Source organism: Myotis daubentonii, chromosome 7, assembly GCF_963259705.1.
Source record: "Myotis daubentonii chromosome 7, mMyoDau2.1, whole genome shotgun sequence".
Lineage (NCBI taxonomy): Eukaryota > Metazoa > Chordata > Mammalia > Chiroptera > Vespertilionidae > Myotis > Myotis daubentonii.
The window spans coordinates 69,228,851-69,252,017 of record NC_081846.1 but is presented as its reverse complement, the minus strand read 5'-3'; the positions used below and the strand labels follow the sequence as shown (position 1 = coordinate 69,252,017).

The 23,167-nt window shown below is 38.2% G+C and overlaps 1 protein-coding gene across 6 annotated transcripts in view; it reads right to left on the bottom strand.

Annotated features, from left to right (window-relative positions):
• The window catches only part of ZEB2 (zinc finger E-box binding homeobox 2), a 134,834-nt gene that overhangs the window by 7,296 nt on the left and 104,371 nt on the right, over nucleotides 1-23,167 (bottom strand). For 5 of the 6 annotated variants that reach the window (XM_059704546.1, XM_059704549.1, XM_059704547.1 and 2 more), the window contains 5 exons: nucleotides 12,363-12,551; nucleotides 11,445-11,659; nucleotides 8,692-8,800; nucleotides 5,787-7,756; nucleotides 4,250-4,430 (listed from right to left, as the gene is read on the bottom strand). In XM_059704546.1, coding sequence (XP_059560529.1) covers nucleotides 4,250-4,430; nucleotides 5,787-7,756; nucleotides 8,692-8,800; nucleotides 11,445-11,659; nucleotides 12,363-12,551 — 2,664 coding nt within the window. The remainder of the gene's footprint in view (nucleotides 1-4,249; nucleotides 4,431-5,786; nucleotides 7,757-8,691; nucleotides 8,801-11,444; nucleotides 11,660-12,362; nucleotides 12,552-23,167) is intronic. The other variant, XM_059704550.1, reaches the window with a different exon arrangement.

Genomic DNA, 23,167 nt, shown 5'->3' with positions numbered 1-23,167 from the left:
AGACATTTCTGACAGTGGCAATTTTATTCACGGGGATAAGGCAGCTCAGTGTTAAATAGGGGAGATGGGTTCTGGAGTCTGATTGCTTGGGTTTAAATCCACTTTTATGACCCGCTGTGCAGTCTCAGTTATGTTAACCTCCTTAAGGACAAAAGTTCTTGTCAGTAAAAGAGAAATCATTTGGAGACCGAGCTTATGGACTGGGCATATGAGTAAAGGAGACGACATAGGTAAGAAGAGTGTCTAGTATAAGGATAGTACATTGTAAGCACTCAGTTAATGTTAGATCCTTTTATTTGCATTCATTAATACATTTTCAATGATTTCCCAAGTCACAAGCAAGATGCATGTATCAGGAGCAGAGTAAATAGAAGAAAGAAATCTGAGTAGAGAGAAGAGAAATTGCAGATGAAAGATTTCTTGGTGCTTTCCATGCTAAAGCATGTATTGGTAGAACTGTCCTACAACCTCCTTTAGAAACCAATGTCTCATCAGGTCAGGAGCACTAAAAGGTCAACCAGATGGGTCACTCATGGATCGGCTGTGTGAAAAATTCTGAATGAACATCGCAGTTGACATGCCTCTCTCTTTTCCAAAGGAACCAAACACAAAGCAGTATCTTTAGAGAGAACACACACTCTCCAGGACAAGTTTTAAGGCCTGTTAGAAATGCTTGGGTGATGTCCACTAAACTGCAGTCTATTACACAAATACTCCATCGTTACAGGCAACCAACTTTTGGGGAATTCATTTGATAATAAACAATATGCTTACAATAAAAATATATCAATTCTGCATTATGAACTGCCAATATGAAAGAGAATAAAATGCTCAGTTATTATGTATACAAAGGGCAGAATTTGGAAATGAAGGGTGGGGAGTTCTGACCTATATCTTGCACTAAATCTCCAGAAGTTTCACTGCTAAGCATTTAGGAAATTCTATTTAAATAGAAACTGACTTGGACATTCAGCTCTTTTGAACTTGTTTGATTGGTTTACCCGATTCAAATCAAGACATCCTGGAATTAAATTCCCACATGAATAAGGTTCAGAAAAGACATCCAAATTGACGCTGAATGATCAAAACTTTTTAAGGGTAATTTTTTCTACTATTGAGGTTCATGATTCACCTGACAGCTGGAATGATAACTGAAATTAATAAATGGAAGGTTTGTGGTATGAATAATATTATCATACAACTGAGAAATAAAATTGACTAGTCATTTATGTAAAACTTCTACTTTATCGACTTAAAAGCAGAAACATTTTTATTACTTTTCTAAATAAGGTGGGTTTAAAAGTGCCTACCTCAATATCTCAATAGAGAAAGTACTCAATAAATGTCAAATTTAAATTTTAGTGGAATGCAAATGAGTTCTTAACAGTGTCTAACAGGGGTTTCAGATTTTTTATTTCACAGTACTTGTTCATGGCAATTTATCCTATCAAAGTCAACATTTACGTAGTGTTTTTTTCCTCTTTCGCAGGCCAAGTTCCCAGGAAAAGCAAGCAAGCAATACACCATTGGTAAGAAAAATTAAGCATTATATCATCGGTGTCTGCCTAGGAATAAATTAAACAGGTCGAAGTAAAAGAGCATAGGATCACAAGAATAAGTAGCTCATAATTTCCTTATTAATTTAAACTATTCTATAGGTTAAATTGTGAACATGTAAGAAACACACTTTATCAATGACACATTCTTAACATATTTTCAAATGATGATTCGACTTCATTTCCCAACCTTAGACTCAATCAATCCAAAGACTGTTCTCACTTATAATTTTCATATTATTACATTTTCAATGTATTACTAGTGCTTAATATAAACAAATACAAGGCTTTTGGGGCCCAATTGGGGAAGGAAAATGGACTAAATTTCCACATATATCATAAAGACAGAAAATTCACGAAGAACTTCATTTTGATGAAACCTGATACACTGACAGTAGTAACATCATGAAATGTTTGGTCAAGAGACCAAAAAGTTAACACACTGGAAACTTGACAAGTGGGTAAGCCAACAGGAGGATACTTAATCACACAGTTAGAGAAACCATTGGATGGTTAGCATCTTGTTGCTAAGCAATGTTTCTAGGCAGCAGATCTCACATCTTAAAGGACCAGAACATTTTATTTTTTTAAATACAACGTATTTTTCAAATTGATTATGTGTATTTATGTTTGTCAACTTTTGGGTCTCTCAACTTTCTATATACCTATGAAATTTATGGACTATGTAATTTATTTAAAAAAAGTTATTGACTGGATGTCAATATGTATGATAGCCCTCACTAAAATAAAAGTTTTACACTCACCATGTAGCAAATGATAGAGTTTGCATATGGTCATATAATAAAACCAATCAGAGAGGGAAAGATGCCTTCAGTGATGTGCCTATTGCAGCTGAATAATGAAATAAAAATATATTTGAGGTTGATTAAAATATTAAAGTAAATTTAGATATGAAAATATCTTTACTCTAAAAATACTTAAATAGGACTTGGTACTAAAGAAAATATCTATGATAGCTATCAAAAAAGACAAATGTAGGAAAATTTTGACATATCAAACTTTGAATTATATCACACAAGTATAAAAACTTTTGGGATCTGCTATTCAAATTAAGTTGTCATTAGAGTATCTTTATTTGAACTGAAAATAATAGCAGTTAATGTCACAGTTGAAAGAAAAGAAAACTGACCTAGAGTAAGAACACTGTTACTTATCAACCTTGTTCTCTTCACATTACTCTCAACACTTCATGTTATAGAACTCACACAACTTTCCCCCCACTCTCTGGCTGATTCCGGTCACTGGTGCTGCCTCCAGCACATGCTCAGTGAGGAAAAGGGAAGCTGATGAATAGGAAGTGCTTCCCAAGGATAGTGTTCAGTCTCTAAAAAGAGTGCTATGTATTTAGACAAAGTATGACAGAAAATATTGCCAGTCCTTTTTTTTTCTTGTTCTTGTTTTGTCTCTTCATCACTTTCCCCCCAAAAGCATTAATGTTAGGTTGATTTTTCCCCTCTATATTAAAATGTTTGTTACCAGACTTCCTGGTTTAAAATGAAAAATTTTCTATAATTTTCCCCTGCCAATATTTTTTTTTATATTTTATTGATTTTTTACAGAGAGGAAGGGAGAGGGATAGAGAGTTAGAAACATCGATGAGAGAGAAACATCCATCAGCTGCCTCCTGCACACTCCCTACTGGGGATTTGCCCGCAACCAAGGTACATGCCCTTGGCCGGAATCGAACCTGGGACCCATCAGTCCGCAGGCCAACGCTCTATCCACTGAGCCAAACTGGTTAGGGCTCCCCTGCCAATACTCTGATTGAAATCCTACGCTCTTCCTTTTCCCATCTAGGGTCAGTAAAGCATGCCAACTTTCTCCTGGAGAAAAGCTGGGGATGGGTTAGGGACAGGGATGAGGCTAAGTTACTTTGCTGTGAAGTGTGGAGGGAGAAGGAGGCAGGAGGGAACACAGCGTCACTGCACCACAGAGTTGCAGATCAGATCTTGGATCATGGGAAGTAATATTGCTTCACATGATGGTACTTCACCTTTCTTTTAAAAAAATTAACTCACTATCTCTCTACTCAAAGAGAAGAATTAGTCTGCCATCTTGTCAACTCTATAATTTTTCTAAATTGGAAATGAATTTAGAAAGTTTTATTTTAGTCTTCTAAATATAAGTAGTTTCAGTAGCATATTTGGCCTATTATATTACTTATGTCTTTTCTTTCACAGAAGTAACACTTTTATTTTATTCAAAATATGGCCAATTTATTAAAACCAAACAGAATCACACCTGAATCATGGCCTACTTAAATTTTGTATGATGAAATTAACACAGCATTGGCTAAATTTCTTTTGTTATTAAATTTTTACATATATAAGTTCATCACAGCTTAAGTATTTGAAGATATTTTCAATAGCTTGATTGAATCATGCATGCCATTTCATCTTCCTGGCCATTTATAGATACCTTTGACATGATCAGTGAATTTGGTGTACAGATTAATTCAGAAGATAGAAAGACAAGCACACTTACAAACACATAAGTGATCCAATAAACAGGCAATGAGAAAGTCCTACTGAGCTAGGCAAAAAGCGTTATTTCTTCCTTGTTGAAGGTATCAGCATATGCTACATCTTAAGTTGCACAAGTGTACTCATTAAATATTATGAAATGTACAGCAGGCCAGGAAGCTCTAACTAGCTAGTCAAAGTCACTCATACCTGTGTGTTCGTATTTGTGTCGCAGAAGGGAACTGCTTTTCTGGAATGTCTTGTCACATAAGTCACACGCATACATGCCACTCTCTGTCTTCTTGATCTTCTTTCGAGACAGACAGGAGTCGGAGTCTGTCATGTCATCTAGGCCTGACATGTAGTCCTGCGCTCCATCAAGCAATTCTCCCTGTGATGTAATCACACAGTTCAACACAGTCTCTTCTCTTTGTATTGATACCAAACAACTTTGCATAGGCTGACATTTGGAGAACCTCATCATGCTTGCTATTAATTGATCTAGTTGTTTTTTTTTTGTTTGTTTTTTTAAACTTATTAACTTACACAAACAATACATGAGGTCTCACATGTCAACAAAAACCTTCTCTATCCTAGATGGTAGAGCTCATAGTTTTTCAAGGATAGAAAATGGTTAATTCTGAAAGTGAGAAAAACATAACATTTTCTAAAATCCTTAATTGTCTCTATATCAGGAAATACCCCTGAATGAAAATTCAACATCAGAATTTGTGTATTTTCCAGTGTGCTTGACTTCAGAAATGATATGTAGCTGCAGAAACCCCATTTTAATTGAATTTTATATTTAGGTACAAAATGTTATTATTATGCAATCTATTTAAATGTATGTCTACCAACTAACGGCCTCAAGCTATATTTTTATATTTAATTTTCTAATTTGAAATAGGGAATATTAATAACACTTTTTATCAATGTTCTATCTATGTTAAAACAGCCTTCAGCATTGAACAATAATGAATGTGGATCAGTAAATTATTAAATTTCTTGATATTTATTTTGTCTTGATCCAAGGAGTGCAAACTTGCATGATAACATACATTTCCATTTGCTAGTCCACAGTTCAGCTTTCTTAGACTACATTTGCACTAATTAATATTAGAGAAGATTAAATAGGCTTAAATACATTTACAAAGAGGGCAGATGTACTGTCAAATGGAATACGGGGACAGCTGTTACGGAGGTGCATGCTACTTATGCTCCTATTTTGCCAGCAGGGATTATACAGCATGATGTTAAAACATACCTGCTTTTGTATTTGAAAAAAACCACAAATTACTTACTAGTTTGAAATTATATAAAAAGTCATGTGGAATGTGCAAAATAATTTTTAGAATACTCTTCAAAATTCTTTATAAAACCAAGTGTACATCAAAATTATACATGCAATTGTGAACAGCTGTGACTTATAAATGTTAACTTTTAGCATCTATGGAAGTAATAGCAAATATTGTTATCAAAGCACAATTCCAAAAGTAGATGAGTCAATCTAAACGGACCTTAAAAACCAATATTAAATACTTTCTATTTTTAAGGCAAATATGCTTAAAGAGTACAGTGTTCTACTCTTTCTTCATTTAATTTCCTAGTCTAGGTTCAAATGAAAACAAACTCTTCTATTTCTGCTGAAACCATAACACTTGATTTTTTTCACTATCATTTTTCTCCTGCATGCACATCAACGATATGATTTTCATCTCTTCCACAGCAAAAAGATATGTCTCATTACCTGAAATCCTTGTTTCCGTTGGTATTTTCTCCTTTGCTGCATCTCAGCAAAAGTAGCTGCTCCAGTTGGGTAGGTATAGGCCATATGCGGTAGGAAGCTCATCTGATCCAGTCCTGGGTATGGTCGTAGCCCCGGGATACTGGTCTGGACTGGTGGCATGAAAGTGGCAGGGGGAAATGCGCTTTGTGGAGGAAGAGCTGTGTACAAAGGTTTGGCACTAAATGGGTTCATGCCGAACACTGGGTTAGTGCTTTTGTTGTCCAGATTATTTGAACTTGCAAACTCCTTCTTGATAAAAGTCAAGTTTAGAGGCTCATCTGAGTTTTCAGATGATGAAGAAACACTGTTATGGTCTAAGGTGATGCTACTAGCTTTTGTTTTGTTCTTGGTGGCTATAATACTTTTGGGTTCTTTCATTTGTTTTGGTAATGACAGGTCCAAAGGCTCAGCCTGGAGCTCCTCAGAAGAGAAGCTGTTTGGAGTGTAAGAACTGCTGTGGGAGTTTTTAGAAGATGTGGAGGAAAGATTTAAGGGAGAAGGAGTGTTACTCCTTGAGTGGTCCAATTTTTCAACTGGTTTAATATTGGTAAAATGGGAAGGTTTTGTTAGCCTGAGAGGAGGATCACAATTCGTAACACTGTTGTGGAGTTCTGCTATCGATGGTGATGTTATGGAGTCCAGAGGTTTTACGGGAGACCTGGGTAATAAAGAGTCTTTTGTGGGAGGGTTACTGTTGGGAGCTAACGGCTTGGAGTTCCTCTCCAGTGATGGTGACCTGGAATTTGAATACTGGTAGACTTTTCGTTGCTCAAACCATTCCTTCACAAATTCCTGAGGAAGGCCCACAGCAATGGAAATTTTCAGCAGTTCATCAGAGTTGGGCTCCATGTTCATAGCATAATATGCTTTAAGTACAGACATGTGGTCCTTATATGGGTTGATGGGGCTTGTCATTCCTTTCTCAGAAAGTACAGATGACAAGAGGAGGGCTTTATTATCAACAAAAACTCCAGCTTTGTTGGGGACTATGTTTTCATGAGGTTGCAGGACTGCCTTGATCTCTTCATTCATTTTACAAAGGTAACGTTCATGCTGATGCAAGGGAATGGGGCCAGGAAAACTTTCTTTACAGAACTGGCATGAAAATGGAGTGGATATGCTGTGGTTCTCAATCATTTTGTCATCAGTGACCAAATCTATTAAAGTACGTAGCTTCTCTTTCTTTATATTACTGATCTGTCTCCTTGAGTCAGTAGTCAAGCTCTGGAGGCAAGCTTTGGCTTCGTTGACTTTTTCTAGTGTGTAGTCAATAATACTTTTAGTGGCACCATTATGACTCACTACTGGAAGACCTACAGGTGGAATATTAGGAGAGGTAACTCCTTGTTCCTCAGGTTGAGAGCATGGATCCTTCATGTGATAACCTTTCAACTTTGAAATTTCTTCAGCCTTGCAGTCCATTTTTTGCCTGGAAACCGTATTGTCCACAATCTGTAGAACCTTTTGTACCTCGCTTAAGTTGCTATTCATTGTGGGAAATCCAAGTAGAGGGGCTTCCATCCCTACACCTAAGTGCTGCATTGGACTCTGAGCGGACGGATGAACTCCTAAAGGGCTGGTGGCTCCAAGTGCACCATTCATAAAGGGGCTAGTGCCGCTAAACCCGTGTGTGGCCATAAGAACTTTATAGTCATTGAAGTCTAGTGGTTCTGTTTTAATTTTAAGTAAGCCTGTTTGTTCAGACATACTGAGTGGTTTTCCATTCTCCAATTTGTTTCTTAACTGGGTAATGGCTGAATTAGTAGGAGAAGAAGAAACAGAATTAGGGGAAGAACCCGTCTTGATATTATTTCTCATTCGGCCATTTACAGAGATTAAACCAATACATTTCTTGCTGCTGATGTGTGAACTGTAGGAACCGGAATGGGAGAAACGTTTCTTGCAGTTTGGGCACTCGTATGGTTTTTCACCTGGAATGACAATTAGAGTTAACATTATATGTCTTTGATTAAGTAATGACTACAATTGTCTACCAAACCAAGAATCTGTAAAACCAAAGGAAAGGAACACAATGAGGTACCTCTACATTCTCGGGACTTAGGTTAGAATTATGTGCCCATAACTGTTTCTGGGCTTTATCTACCCTGGGAGGACATAATTCAAGATGTTAGCAATGGAAGGTGAGGGCTATACCTTTTTCAGCCAAGACCCCAAATCTTGTCTTGCCATCGGCAGCCTCCTTTTAAACATAGTGTCAGATTAATGTGTGGTCAATAGCACAATAAAGATGTCACAGTATAAAAGGGAAGGATAGCCATGGCTTTAATCAATTCTTCAGAGATTCCATTGATTCTACCAATCCAGCTAGTCCTCTGAGTGGCATCCAATGTGGTAATAAAATGCTTGGCAGAACTATCAAAATAGTTACAAAGGAGAAATCTCGGTGGTAGGATGTTGTTTTGTAACATACAACTCTCAGGAATGAAGGAATATGTATGGTACAAAAGCTCTTTTCCAAAATTCTTCAATTTTTCACTTTCATAGTTAGGTATCAAAAATGAATATTCTTTAGAATTTGACATTGGAGCTTCTTCAGGTCAACAATATTTAATCTGTAGAAGGGTGTTTTTTTTAAGGGGAAAAAAAGGGAGCTTCTAGATTTTGTGATAAATCAAAGCATTTGCGGTTTTGAAGAACTATAAGCATGCTTCTTCTTGCTTACTACCAAGATCATGCTTTTGGTTTGTATATAGTCTCATGGAGACAAAGCAGGCACACATCGTTTAGGAAATGAGTGGCGAGTTCCAAAAAGCTACAAGCAAGATTGTGTACACTTTAAGCAATCTCTTAGACTCCCCTAATGAAGCAAAGTGCACAGGTGAGCACCAGCACCCCTGCTACTCACCACTGTGAATTCGCAGGTGTTCTTTCAGATGGTGTTTATATTTGAAGGCCTTGCCGCACTCCGTGCATTTGAACTTGCGATTACCTGCTCCTTGGGTCAGCATTTGGTGCTATAAAAGGAGAAAGACTGACATCAGTTTTGTGCAGGAGAAACAAAGGAAATTTGCTACAAATATTTTTAAAAGGCCTCTTTTTTTTCAGACAGGCCAAAAGGTTTGAGTGCATGTTTATTTATTTGCCCAGCCTTTCAGAGTTGCAATAAAAGTGATAATGTTGGCAATAAAATTGGAACAAAAAAAAAGTGCTTTCACATGCGCATCCAACTACTTGCTTTAGAATTATCTCTGTAGTATCTCTTCCAAAATGTTTCTCTGAGCCTTTCGAGAGGAGAAAGCATAATTGTGAACATGTTTGTGGTTCTCCGTGTTTACTGAAGATTTGAAAATCTGAAGGTTTCCTGACGGAATGCAACTAGTTTGTCAAGAAAAAAATAAATATTATCCTGAAAATTCTAAATAGTCCCCGCCTCCCCAACCCCCGACCCCCCACCAGTAAGTCCCCTCACACTAACAACTCATTTTATCACATTTTCTGTATCAGGGTAAAAGTGTGTCTTACACTGAAGCAAAACCAAATCTGAAGAAGAAAGAAAAATAAAACCTCACACAAACAAAAAAACAACAACCCCTTCACTGTAAACATGTCATTACACGACAAGCATGTTTAAAGGGCTCCTTCACTGCGCTAGGAGCAAGTGTAAACCCTCTTTTTCCTGAGGTGTTGCCTATCAGATCTGATTCATTATCAAATGTAAGAGACAACATCTTGAGCAGTTTTATCACAGGCCAGTAGGAAAGACTTCAACGACTTTTCATTTTCCTTTTTAGTACTGTGCTAGGGAGTAGGGACCAAAAAAGAAAAGAAAAAAAAAAGTTTGCTGAAAAGACGAGTTAAAAGCAGCGAAGATATAATCAAACACAGCTGACCTTTTTGAACAAGGAAATAAAAAGCACTGTGACTTCGAATTCTGAAGGAAAGAAAAAATACAGTCATCCACTCTGGATGCTCAAGGTAGGAGGTCAGTCTTTTTCAAGCAGCAATGACACAAAAGCCTTTTGCAAAAAGACAGCACAGAAACGGTATGACAACTGCTAGGGTGTGCTGAATCTTCCCACATTCCTAGTGAGACAGATGGTGTTACATGGGACACAGGGAGGTTTGTTCAAACAGCAGCAACCTTCAAAGATCAAGCGGAGCCCAGCCCGCAGAGCGCCATTGAGGGACCAGCGCTCATATGTTGCTGAGTTGCATAAACAAACAGCAACAGCTGCTTTGTCTCCCCCCACAGCTCTCAGAGGACTACTATAAACTTTAGTTGTGCCACTGTTAATATGATACAATCATTTTAATTTACTAATTGTAAATGCCATGAGCAAATGAGGGGACTTTTCAACACCAAAGCTACCATTCATAATGCGCCAACACAGCCACACTTCTGCATGTGAAATTTAAAGCAGTTATGCTAGATAAATATCTAGGCCCTTTTTTTCCCCCAGAGTGTGTGTGCACATAAGAAAGGGGAGGTAAACTGTTACGTAAGTGTAGCTATGCAAGCATAGTTTTTGTAACTGAACTTTGAAAAACATTCAGGTGACAAGCCCAATCAGATATAAATGGAGTGATTTACATGAAATGTTCTCTTAAAAGAGTAAAATTCCATAATATAGTGCCATCATCATGCTTGATTGTGTTTGCTTAGTCTCATTTTCTTTAGTCAAAGAAAATAAAGCCCAAAGGAAACAAAACTTAAGAGTTTTGTAGCATATCCTGTTTAATGATTTTTAAAACAGAAATGGTGGCGAGGCTTCTCTAGGGGGATTCCAGCTCTGGAGGGCCGGGTGCTGGGACGCAGACACACCATTTCTGTTACCACCCGAATACGTCACAATATCAATGTGCCGTCAGTTCTCCCAGGAGGACAGAAAGAGCAGCTTTGCTAAAGCATTGAAGAGACACTGTGAGTCAATCCTATCCAATCATTTTAAGGATTTAAGAAGCTTTGCTTACCTGTCAAAGATAGAGTTTTTATTTTTAACACAAGTAAGCCAAACGAGGCCGAGTAATTTTACCATTCAGCAATAAACATGCATATCAAGAAGGGATCATTTTTAATGTATAGCCAACACTTTAGCAGTAATCCAGTTTATGTTCAATATATGCACATATATTATATGCTTTTAAAAAAATTTCCTTAAAACACTTAATTAGATTTCATAAACTAGCAACTACTTGTAAAAATACTCTAAGTAATTGAAGGTGTTATACAACAAGTGAAAGAAACACACATTTCTTTTACTCTGACTTAGATCCTATATGGAAAAAAAAATTCCCCCAGTAAAACGGGGTGAAAAATGGAATTAAAATTGCTGAGATGTTTAATAATGTATAATTAAAATGCTACAATTTCATTCACTTTTTTGTGGAACATAAAAATGAAACTAAAGTCAAGTTAAAGTGCAAATAAAATTTCTAAATTAGAAATTAACACACTCATTCGATCGTGAACATAAGACTATTAAATCATATTAGAAGAGACCATCAAAAAATCATTTAGACCTCAATTAAAGCTATTACCATTAAAAGATCTGCATCTTCAAAATGCCATGAAAAATTAATAATGATTGCCAATCAAAGCAATATCGTTTCTCTAAGGGGTTATTATAGAAAGAAATCACTTAAACACCAACCCCCCACCTGATCTGTCCCTGGCTTGTGCGTCACCATATGCCGCTCGAGCTGGGTGCGGTAGGCAAACGTGTAGCTACACAGAGGGCAGGAGAAGTTCTCCTCATTCTTCTCGTGGCGGTACTTGATGTGCTCCTTCAGGGATGTCAGGCGCTTGTAGCCCCGGTCGCAGTAGGGGCAGGTCAGCAGTTGGGCAAAAGCATCTGGAGTTCCAGGTGGCAGGTCTGTAGCCCAGAGACGGGAGGGAGAGAAGCGGGCCAAAAGGTCAGTAAATCAATGGCAGCTAATGGGCTGGCTGCCCGGGATGGCATGACAGGAATCAGGGCAGTCTGTGCACGCGAGTGCCATCAGCGCACCCGGCCCCGCGCGCACCCGGGGCAGACTTGTCGGAATCAGCTCACACTGCGCTGGGAAATTAATTAATTACTTGAGCTTTGGGGGGGAGGGGGGACGTGGGGGGGGTTAAACAGCTGATAAATGAGGAGCTTCTCTTGAGGTGACTGACAGTACGTAGTAAACCTGGAGTCACAAATGACTCAGGAATTCACAGTGTGAAGGGGCTTGTCAGGTGTCCGGAAAGAACAAAAGGTTAGGGTCAGTCTTTCTAAACTTTCCTGTGTGTGTGTGTGTTTCTGCCTTGAAAAGTGGAATATTTCAGAAAGATGGGAATCCATTTAGATATTTTTATCTCGTAGAAATAGGCTCTAATTGTTCTTGTTCTTTATTGGATGTACAAATGACACAAATTTGCTGACAAAAAAAATTTCACAATACCCTAAAATTACAGTTCTAATCTTTGCTCATGAAATTCCATGCCTCTGCAGCTGTTCTTCAAATTTTAAGGTAAACACCCAGGCATGTAGTGCATTTGTAATTGTAACAGCTGCAGAGGTCAGTGTAGTGGCTAAAAATGAATTACAGCCTCACCATTTTCTTCCTGCCCATTGGCCTCGGGCGTGCCAAGGCGAGACAGCTCCTCCGGGGCCTCTGGGTAAATGATGGCGGTGTCACTGCGCTGAAGGTACTCCTCGATGCTGACCGCGTGGACATCGCGTTCCTCCAGTTTCCTTTTGGCAAAGTATTCCTCAAAGTCTGCTGTGCAGTTTGCATTCTTAACTGAAATCATAAAAGGAGAAGACATGTGTTTTCAGGGCCTTCCTCCTAGGAGTCCAAGTCTGCTTACATCATTGCTAGGAAGACGTGGTAACTTACAAAAAGACTACAAATGCCTAGTTTGTTTGTAAGAAATGTTGCAGGTGACTGGTTTGGGGTTACATGTGTACTCCTATATACAAAAAAAGAGGACTTTGCTTTAAGTTACATAGGCAAGTTTTATTTTCTTTTTCCAGGGATACTCGTCCACATAATTTCACAAATGATTTCTAGGGAAATTTTTTGAAAAAGCTGAACTACATTCTAAGATTCATAAGCGGGAGAGATAATATTAGCTCAGAGCTACTTTAATAGCCTATATAAAACTTCCTTCTCTTTTAATAAAGGTATATTTAATTTTTTATTGTCCACTAAACTTAACGTCCCTAACCACAGCTACATCCTGTTGCTAAATATAAGCTCTTAACGCTCCACTCTGAATATCACAGACAACCAGGACTACATACTCCCAGACAGATGCAAAAGCACAGATATTCCTAGAGAGACAATGCTGGGACTGTGTTTAAAAAAATCATGGAATGTGGCAGTTTATCTTATGCTATAACTTCAATATGTAGCTCAGTATTTTAAAGCTGCTGCAAATAAAATTAAGCTCATGACTGATAGAAATAAGAGGTAACAGGGTAAGCTAAGAAAATGGCTATATGGCTGTGTGAGTTTGATGTTACTTTTAAATACTGTAATTATGACTCTATTCCCATGAAATGAATAATAGTTATAAATCAATTTTAGCAACTTGTGTGACAAGACTGTGTATATTTGAAACTACTAGGTATGTTTCCGAAACGAGTGGGGCTTAAACAATCTAAATAAAATTTTTATGCATAAGACAGAGTTGGCAGAGTGTCTGTTACATTATTCTCCACTACAAGGAGGTGACAGAAAGTCCTTTGCTTTGTACAATTCATGGTGGAGTTCCACTTTCACAGTTTCTGAGAGCAGTTAACCTTGAGAACACCGTATTCTTCATCTCGCCTTCTCTGCCATAAAAGATATCACAGAACTCGCTATACTAATTCTCTCTGGCAATTTGTGGCAGGGTGATCTTCAAGCAAGTCAGTCCATTTTTATTTTTATTTTTGGCTTTCACTGTTATGAACGTGTGAATTATAGATGCGAATAGGAAGTGGAACCTTCCATGAATTCAACAAGTATTTACTGAATGCCTGGTATGTGACACTCATCTGGTCTTGTTTGGATAAGCAAAAAACGGATCCAGTCTCATACTTCAGAAAGCCACGAGAGCAGTTAATACAAGTGATATAGTCTCAAAAACAAATATGACATTACAAACTCAAGTATAATGAAAGGAAGTTGCATGGTGGCATGGAAGAAGTAACAGGGGGACCTGATGGGGCCTGGAAGGTCCGGAAAGCTTTAATGGAAATGCCTGAAGTTTTAAATTAGGAGCTAGGGAAGAGCAGTGGTGACTGGAAGGACATGGTACATCCCAGGATCTGAAAGGGCAGTGCTGGAGTGCAGAGTGAAAGCGGACCAGCGTGATGCAAGGGTGAGGGGGCAGGCAGGAACCAGACCATGTGGCCTGTGTCAGCCCTGTTAAGGGTTTGGGTTTTATTCTAAGAGAAACAGGAAGACATTGAAGGGTATTAAGCAAGGGGAATGGTTGGATGGAATTATGGATTATCTGCATTTTTAAATGACAAATCCAGCTATGGCGTGACAAGGATTGCAAAAGATAAAAGTTAAGGAATTGGTGATAGAGACTACACGAGAAATGGCTAGATTTGAGAGATACTTCCGAAGTAAAATCACTAGTGTTGGGGAAGAACCGGGCGTGCCAAAGAGGATGAGGCTAAGATCCTCCTTCATGTTCAGGTTTTTCAAATTTGATGTACGGTAGGTGACATTCCCCAAAGTAGAACCACTGGAATGCTAAAAAGACTTGAAACTATAAGCTAATACTTTGGATCAAATAAAAGAGAACCGGGGAGCATTACACTTTGTAGACTATTAAACTAAGTGCTAAGAATCCTAAATACGGTGATCTCAAACTTTTCTCTGTTGCCACTGCAACTTCTGTTAATTTCAACAAGAGCAATGGTGTGATTCCAAGACCTATATGTCCTTCAAATATAGCTTTGGAATGTGCAATAGTGGATTAATAATTTATATCTTAAAATTTGGCTTAAATCTTTTCTTGGAATCTTGGAATCTTAAATCTTAAATATTTTTTTTTAGAAGAATAAGTCAGATCACTGTTCCACTGGTATACTCATGATGCTGTGGATGTTTCCCAAAACATACTTATTGGTGATGATTGTGATGGTGTCATTTAACTTGCACCATTAAGTCACTAGAAAGTATGAAGCAACTGCCGACTTGAACAAACTATCTGTCCACGGTTTGGGCTAATCAAAATCACTTCAGATCTATCAAAATTTTTTGTTTTTAAGGGCAAGAAAAAGATAAAGGGGGAAAAATGGTGGATCCAGGTGAACCTGTTTTGAACAACTTAACGGATTTGACCAATGACTGACTTCTTTTTCAGCACTCTGGCGGTAGAAAGTAATGCAGTAGCTCTCTTCTGAACCCAGATCTACTCAAATGTTAAATGTTCAAGACGTGACTCATTTCAAGAGCACTGTCCCATTTAAAGGTCCTTAGTCCTAGTAGATATGATAGATGTACATTTAACATCCTAATTTTATCTTGATATTTCAGCAACTATTTGAATTATCTGGCTATTTTTGCATGAATTTTGATTTGCACATGAATGTTTCCATCAGAAATGCAATCAAATGCAAATTAATTTGGATTTGCATTAATAGCTTTTTGGCTTAAAAGGGAGGGAAATTCTGATTTTTCTGGATAGGCAAACTAAACTGCATTTAGATACATCACTGGTGTTTGGAGAGGCAATTCACTTGCTAGATCAAATTTGGCCATGCTAGACTTCTATGTCAAGTGACATGGAGACAAAAAACATGAAATCGTGTGCTTTCTTTAAGGATCATCTTTGATTATCTCTGTATCATGACTGAGGATGTTGCCTAACAATTAGGCTCTCAAAAATCATTTATGGACTATATGTGGAATAAATTATGTCCTTAACACTAATCTTGATGTAGAAGTCTTCCAGTCAAAAGAAGCATAAGATAAGATACCTATAGTTGAGCTAGAAACTTAGACCTACTATTCAAACAATTGTAGAACAATTATGTGATAAACTCTGTAGTGGCCATCATAAATACTTGCAAGAGTTCATTCGATAGGGCCCACATAAGTATTCAAAAAGAGTTTCATGAGGAAGATAGCACTCAATCATTTATTCTGTTTGCTCCATCAGGACTTTGCTTCATGTGGTATAGGTATGCGAGTTATGTATCTCAACATCTAGAGTCATTTAAGTGGGCTAGACCCTAGCCTTCCATGAACTACGTATAATCATCATGAATATAATGTGGGTTTTTCCTGCCTCACGCCACACCATTCCCCTTTGCCTGGGAACGGCTCCCCATTTTCCCTGTTGCCAAGCCTTATGATACCCATGGCAGCTGCCATGTTATTATTGCATGATCCTGCTCCCCTAGTCACAGTGAATTAAGCTGCACGTGAAGTGGACTAATCTGAATGGAGGCATTCAACAGACCACATGGTCCAGGGGTAGCCTGGACCAATCCCTTCCCTATGATTTTAGGACTTTGTTCCAAAGAGAGCATCAAAGAAGTTTAGTCCCCACAAGTGACTATAGCTATAAGAGGTACAACAAAGGAATTCATATATCCCATGTAGAATAAGATTTATGAAGAGAGAGGATGACGCAGGTAAACAGAAGTAGAGACAAACAGCAGGTCCAGACAGGACACTCTTAGCTGTATTTGTTTCGGAGGTCAAGGTGCACCTCTTCTTCCAAGAGCTCTGTGGTCAACCTCCCTACATTCTGTGACCAGGGACATTCCCTTTTCTAACCTTAGGCCAGAGTGTTTAGTCTCTGAGACCCCAAAGCACCCTAACTGCTATAGTAGAACAATGATGAGATTACATTTTTGTTATTCTCAACATTGTTGGTAGAGATGAAGTTTTGATTCAATTTGAAGTTTGCAGTTTTGGTTTCTGTAAAGATTTTGTAATACTGTATAGTGGACACAGGAATGAGGTAGAAAATTGGCTAAAAAGTTATAGAATTCCCCAGTGCATTTTTCTAGTCTAAAATCAACCTCATTTTCCTTTCTTTTTTTTTTAATCCTCTTCACTCCTTGGTCTCCTAGGAAGAACTGCCAAAACACACTGACAAAGGATATTTGCATGGTATTTATGATCAAACCATAATAAAATTCGCAAGAAGCCTCAAGTAATTTCTTCCCATACCTTCTCCAGAGATTTTGTATTTAGTCCTAAAATTTACCCTAATGTCTTGCAAATATCTCCACTTTCCTGAAGGTCAAGTAAACTTTCTCTGTCTAAAAAAAGAATTTCATTAATTAAAAATGTTTCCTCATAGCCACACATATTTTATTATTGTTAGGTTAAATTTCTAGGTCTCTACAAGTGAAAAAGCCTCAAATTTCTTGTAAATATGATTGTCTCTCTCTCACTAATGTTGCTTATCAATAACACTTTGATAAATGCCTTTATGTCTAGCTTACGATAAAGATTGTTTTTTTTATTTTTTAAATATACTTTTAGAGAGAGATAGAAATATCAATGATGAGAATCATTGATTAGCTGCCTCCTGCATACCTCCTACTGGGGATCGAGCCTGCAACCCAGGCATATGCCCTGACTGGGAATTGAACCATGACCTCCTGGTTCATAGGTCAATGCCCAACCACTGAGTCACACCAGCTAGCTGAGATTGATATTGTTAGATAATAGTAGTTATCACTATGGACTGATTTTAAAAGTTATTGATTAAAAAACAGGCAATATTGTTCTGGCCAGTGTGGGTCAATGGTTAAAGTGTCAGCCCACACACCAAAGGGTCACAGGTTTGATTCCTGTTCAAGGGCACATACCTGGGTTGCAGGTTTGATCCACAGCCCTAGTTGGTCAGGGCCCATGCAGGAGGTAACCAACTGATGTGTCTCTCTCACATCAAAGTTTCTCTCTCTCTCTCTCTCTCTCTCTCTGTCACCATCCCACTCTTGCAAACCAATGGAAAAAATATCCTCGAGTGAGGACAAAATAACAACAACGATAATAAAATAAATAAAAACAGGCAATGTTAACAGAACTCTAAATAAAAGAGATATATTGGTCTTCAAATCAGACACACACACACACACACACACACACACACACACACACACACACACCCATAATTGAGTTGTTTTAAGATACTTTCTCAAAAATTCTTAAAAGTGAATTTTACTTAGTGTTTACAAAGTAGTTAAATTATGAGACTTAATCCTTCTCCTTTTCTGTTTTCCTCTCTTTATTTTTATTGCCTCAACATTTATTTTCATTATTTGTAACAAGTATGGGTTCATGTAGGAAGACAGGTACTCTATTATCACTTGTCTAGTACTCAGCATGTTTTTAATTTTCATTAGAGATTGAAGAAATATATTTGAATATTATGCTAAGCCATTTTAATAAACATCAAAATGAATAAATAATTCTTCTGGAAAGGAAAATATCTTGGAGGCTCTAGAAGAGCTGAAGCAAGTATATGTAAAAGCCTGAGTGGAGTCATTCATCCATCCCCGTGTTTAATAACTGTTTATTGAGTGGGTACTAGTGCCAGAGTGTGGTTGGGGTAGGATGCAATCATGTTGATTAATAATTTTTGCCTAGTTCTGTGACTCTTATATGTAGAGACACTTACATAAAATGTTTGTGAACCATCAACGTATAGACATATAAATGCATATATGTATTGCCAGGGATAATATCTATATACATGTGTATGGATACTTCCTCTGTATGATGCAGAAATGATATGTCATCTGGCATTCACTCACTTCATATATCCAGGCGAAGGGACCAGAAGAAACTATCACAAATATAGGTAACTATTGATCATCTTTTTGAAAACTTGTCTGTTTACTAACAACATTTTATGTGATTAGAAAACTATTTTTAACGTAGTCATGTGTACTGAATTTTTTAGGAAGAAGCCCATGCTCAGCATTTGTTGAGAAATAAAAATTCTCATGCTGCTTGGTTTAAAGTTGACTGACTAATGGAGTATAAGCATTTCATCATAAAAAACAACACGCATGTGTGCCTTTCTGCAGAAGGCTCCCAATATGCATATTGGTGCCAGACATCTAGAAACAACCGTGAGGGCCGAGGGTGATCTTGTTCTCACTACAGAGCTTCGGGGCAGCCCACCAGAGCCTCCGACTGCTGCAGAGGTGTGTGTAAAGCCAGGGAAGGCTCCTCAAAAGCGACAGAGTCTTCTTCCCTTCTTGGGAATTCGTACAGGGTCTGGGCTGCTCTCTCCACGCCTGCTCTGACATGGCTTTCTCGGGGGAACACGTGTTCTGATGCCAATGAGAGTCCCACGTGCAAGAGCTTTAGGAGAGAGAGTTGCAGAAGGAGCGGGGAGATAGGAATCCGTACTACTCTGCAGGATCAAATATCTCCCCCAACACCAGGAAGTAGCCCAGCCAGGGACCGAGTCTAATTTTAAAGTTAGCTTTATATCAGGGGCTTGTGAATATCAAGATGGAGAGACAACTAACCCTTAGACAGTTGTGATTGCTATATATCCTACAGACACCATGCCGTTAAAAAAATTCCCAGTTAGATAATATGTATTATCTTTCACAGTACTGTAGAATCTAAAAATTTGGAATTGGTATATTACCAAAAAGACTCATAGGCTATTTTATTATATTTTAAGGAGGTTTATAAAGTGAGATGTTTTTGCCCAGCAATTCCGTGAGCTTTTCATGTTACACAACATGTACGGATGCTAAGGCAGTGTTTCAAAATGGGGTCTCGAGGCTGGAAGCATGAGTATTACCTGGGAACCTGTTTGAAATACAGTTGCTTAGGCTCGAACTCCGACCTATGAAATCAGCAATCTGTGTTTTAACAAGTCTGTCAGCGGATTCTGATACTCACCCAGTTTAAGAATCACTACTCTGGGAATTCAGTCCTCTGACTCACATGGCTCAACAAGCATTCAGTAACATGGTTTTGCGAAACAGCACAAAACTGCTCCTATGTCAGGTAGCCTTCCCGACTATTTCATCCCGAGTTCATACCCTAGGCCTGCAGTGACTGAATATCATCTGCATATCTCAGTTTTCGAACTCATATCACCTTGATATCTGTTGTTTACATGTCTGTGAGCTGGCAGAGGCATGGATCATGTCTTATGCAGATTTTATTACTAGGTCCCTGCACGGTGCCCAGCACACAGCAAATGCTCAGTAAGTCAATGATTAGACCAGGTTCTGGGTCACTGGACTCCTCATAGTGGCTCAGCTGCTTATTGTTTTTATATCCTCACCTGCAAAATGAACCAGCATATGCTTTCTGGGGTATCCTTGAAGTTTCAGAATTTCATAATTTCACTTAATTAATCACCCTAATCCAGTGGTTGGCAAACTGCGGCTTGCGAGCCACATGCGGCTCTTTGGCCCCTTGAGTGTGGCTCTTCCACAAAATACCGACTTCTGAGCATGGGCCACGAAGTTTCAATCGCACTGTACATGAGCGCCCGCACGTGGTATTTTGTGGAAGAGCCACACTCAAGGGGCCAAAGAGCTGCATGTGGCTCGCGAGCCACAGTTTGCGGACCATGGCACTAATCAATTTGCTCTCTTTTTTTTTTTTTGCCATATTCTTCTAGATTAAAAACTCAAACAAACACAGCTTTCTGATGGAGGATCCACATCCACAGATTTAGAAACTATATTTTGGAGCTGCCTGGAAACTACAGACGATGCCACAAGGAACACAGCGCTTATTGAGTATTTGCTGAATGAAAGAGGGGGACACTCAAAAAGCTTGGGATGTCAGTTCTTTTATGTGGGAATCCTTGCTGTGAAGTTAGCTGCTTCTAATCACAAACAAAGCAAATAAAACCACAGCATTCACCAGCCAGGAAGTGACAGGCTCTTCTTGGTGTACACTGATTATAGTCTGAACATGACCCTCCCGTCCAACCTGCCAAGGGCTCCTTCTGTTTTCCCTGCTCGGAACCTCTCTTTTCTCTACTTTATTTTTGAAAACTCATTGTAGGAAATTAACTTAAAAATTAAAACGATAATTTGCGTGACATATCTGACTTAGATGATAAAACTCTTCCATCATATAACAATGTGATCGCTATCATACAAAAGAAGAAAATGACATGCTTTATATTAATATGACCCCTTGTTAAGTATGTAGGTACTAAATGGAATTATCTAATAAGCTGATCTTGCACAATTGGTTAACACTATACATCCCCTCAAGCCTTGCTGAGAAATACCTCACGATCAAAATTGTGTGGCTTCTGTTACCCATATAAGAAAGCTAGCTAATTAAAAAGTTTAAATTTAATCTCCATGTAAGAGTAATAAGAGGACTTGGAACTTTTTAAACCAAGATGATAATAAAGGTACAGAAAATGTCTTACTCTTTCCCCCACTTTCTCTGTGTTAATGATATGACTCGGAATTCGTGCTTAAGGAGGCTTAACTGCTTGCTAGCCTGCTAACCTCACCACTAATATTGCCAATTGAGGAGAGTTGGCCCATAACGCTTCTTGCTCAAGCAAGATTTTGAATCTAGGTCTAGGTCTGTACTCAGGATTCAATTTTTCAGTAGAGACCTGGAAAGACTCTGTAAACCTGGACAGAGTTCGTGTTTCTATGTGATACTTTAGGACTCCAATCCCTGACCCCAGCCCTTCCCATGCTGGCTTACACTCTGCTATTATCATAGTGCATTTTCTGAGGTATAAGCAGGTCTGGCTACATCATTTGTGGGGCCTAGTGCAACATGCCAACAGCAAAGCAATGGGCCAAGAGTGAGGCCCTTCAAGCTCAGGGCCCGTGACTATGCTCTCCTGGGTATGATACCATGAGGCAGGATCCTGGAGAACGCCCCCTCCCACACCAACTATAGAAGCGCTGTGATTTTTGTTTCTTTGTCCCTGCTTTCTGGTAAAATGTTATTAGAAAGAGGGGTAGGGTGGCATGGAGTCCAAAATTTCTAGTTGAATTTCCTCATTTACCAGATGACACAACTAAGGTACAGTGAGGCCCACAATTCATGCAAAGTGACACAAATGATTTCCAGAAGAGCTGGATGAAGAATTCATGTGTCCTCACTCTTAACCCATTAGTTTTCAACTATATTATAATGACTCATTATGAGGGAAAGAATGAGAGAACCCCATCTTTTTAGTTTCTCATCATGCCTAACTGCTTGGTTATGACCTGAATAGCTTCTAGATGCTGAAAAGTTCACTATGACATTATAAATAGTTCTAAACAACATTAAAACACCATGAAATTTGTATGGGGAAAGCCAATGTAAATGCCAAATTCAATGTAAATAAAAGATTACATTTAAAATTTTTTTCTCTCTTTTTTTCATGTTCCTGCTTATTTCTTACTGGTTAATCCATGTCTCAGTCTATTGGGGCAAAACAAAAACATCATAAAAGTACTTCAAATTCACCATTTGAGATTTTATTTAAAATTCCATTTAATATTTAAGAATTGTAAATTTTCCTAATTTGGATTTTTCTTATTTTTAATCATGTTTCTAAAAGCACTCAATATAGAGTAAGTTCATGAAGCACCTTGCAAAGGTGAATTTGTATTAACTATTATGGTTCTAGTAAATAAAAATATCTCAAGTTTAACTTAGGATTAGAGATTTTATTCACGGTTCATTTTGCTTTCCCATCTCGCATATTACTTGTTTGTCCTCCCACATGCTTAATGATACCTTCCTCTATGCGTTCCACTTCTTCCAATGAATGAAACTGTGTCTTCCCTTGATAATTTCCCATCCCTCACAGCCTTGCCAACTGAGCTACTCCTGCTTTCATCTTTCTTCACACAAAGAGCAAAGAGGATGGGTCAACATGCTCCTTAATTCACACTACCCATTCAAAGCAGTGTTCCTATTTTATTAATTTGTTCATCATCTATTTGTTTATTCATTTATCCATTAATTCAACAAATAACCTGTTTATCAACCACCAAGGCTATGTGAACACTGTGCCTACTGAGAGGAACTACGGAGAAGAGCAAACTTAACCTCTACCCTCAAAAAGCCTCCAATCTCTAGTCGTATTTTTTGAAGTTTAAGTCATCCATTTCTCCATTATGTTTTATAATACTATCTATATAACTCTGGTAAAATGACACCCGTCCTAGCATTATATTTACCCCAGGCCACCATTATTGTCATTTTGGAAAACTTCATTACTCAAAAGATAGTCCAGGGGGGAATCCTGCTTCATAGTGCTTTGACTTTCTCTAGTTCAGCAACATGGGTGGCCATACCTTGGTACTAGGCTAACCCTGGGACAATTCTGTCTCTATAAACCAAAACTTGACACTTTCAATCTCTGATTTCAACTGTTTGTCCTTTCCCATCATTGCATTCCTCATTCCCTGAAACAGGTACTTCATTGTGAT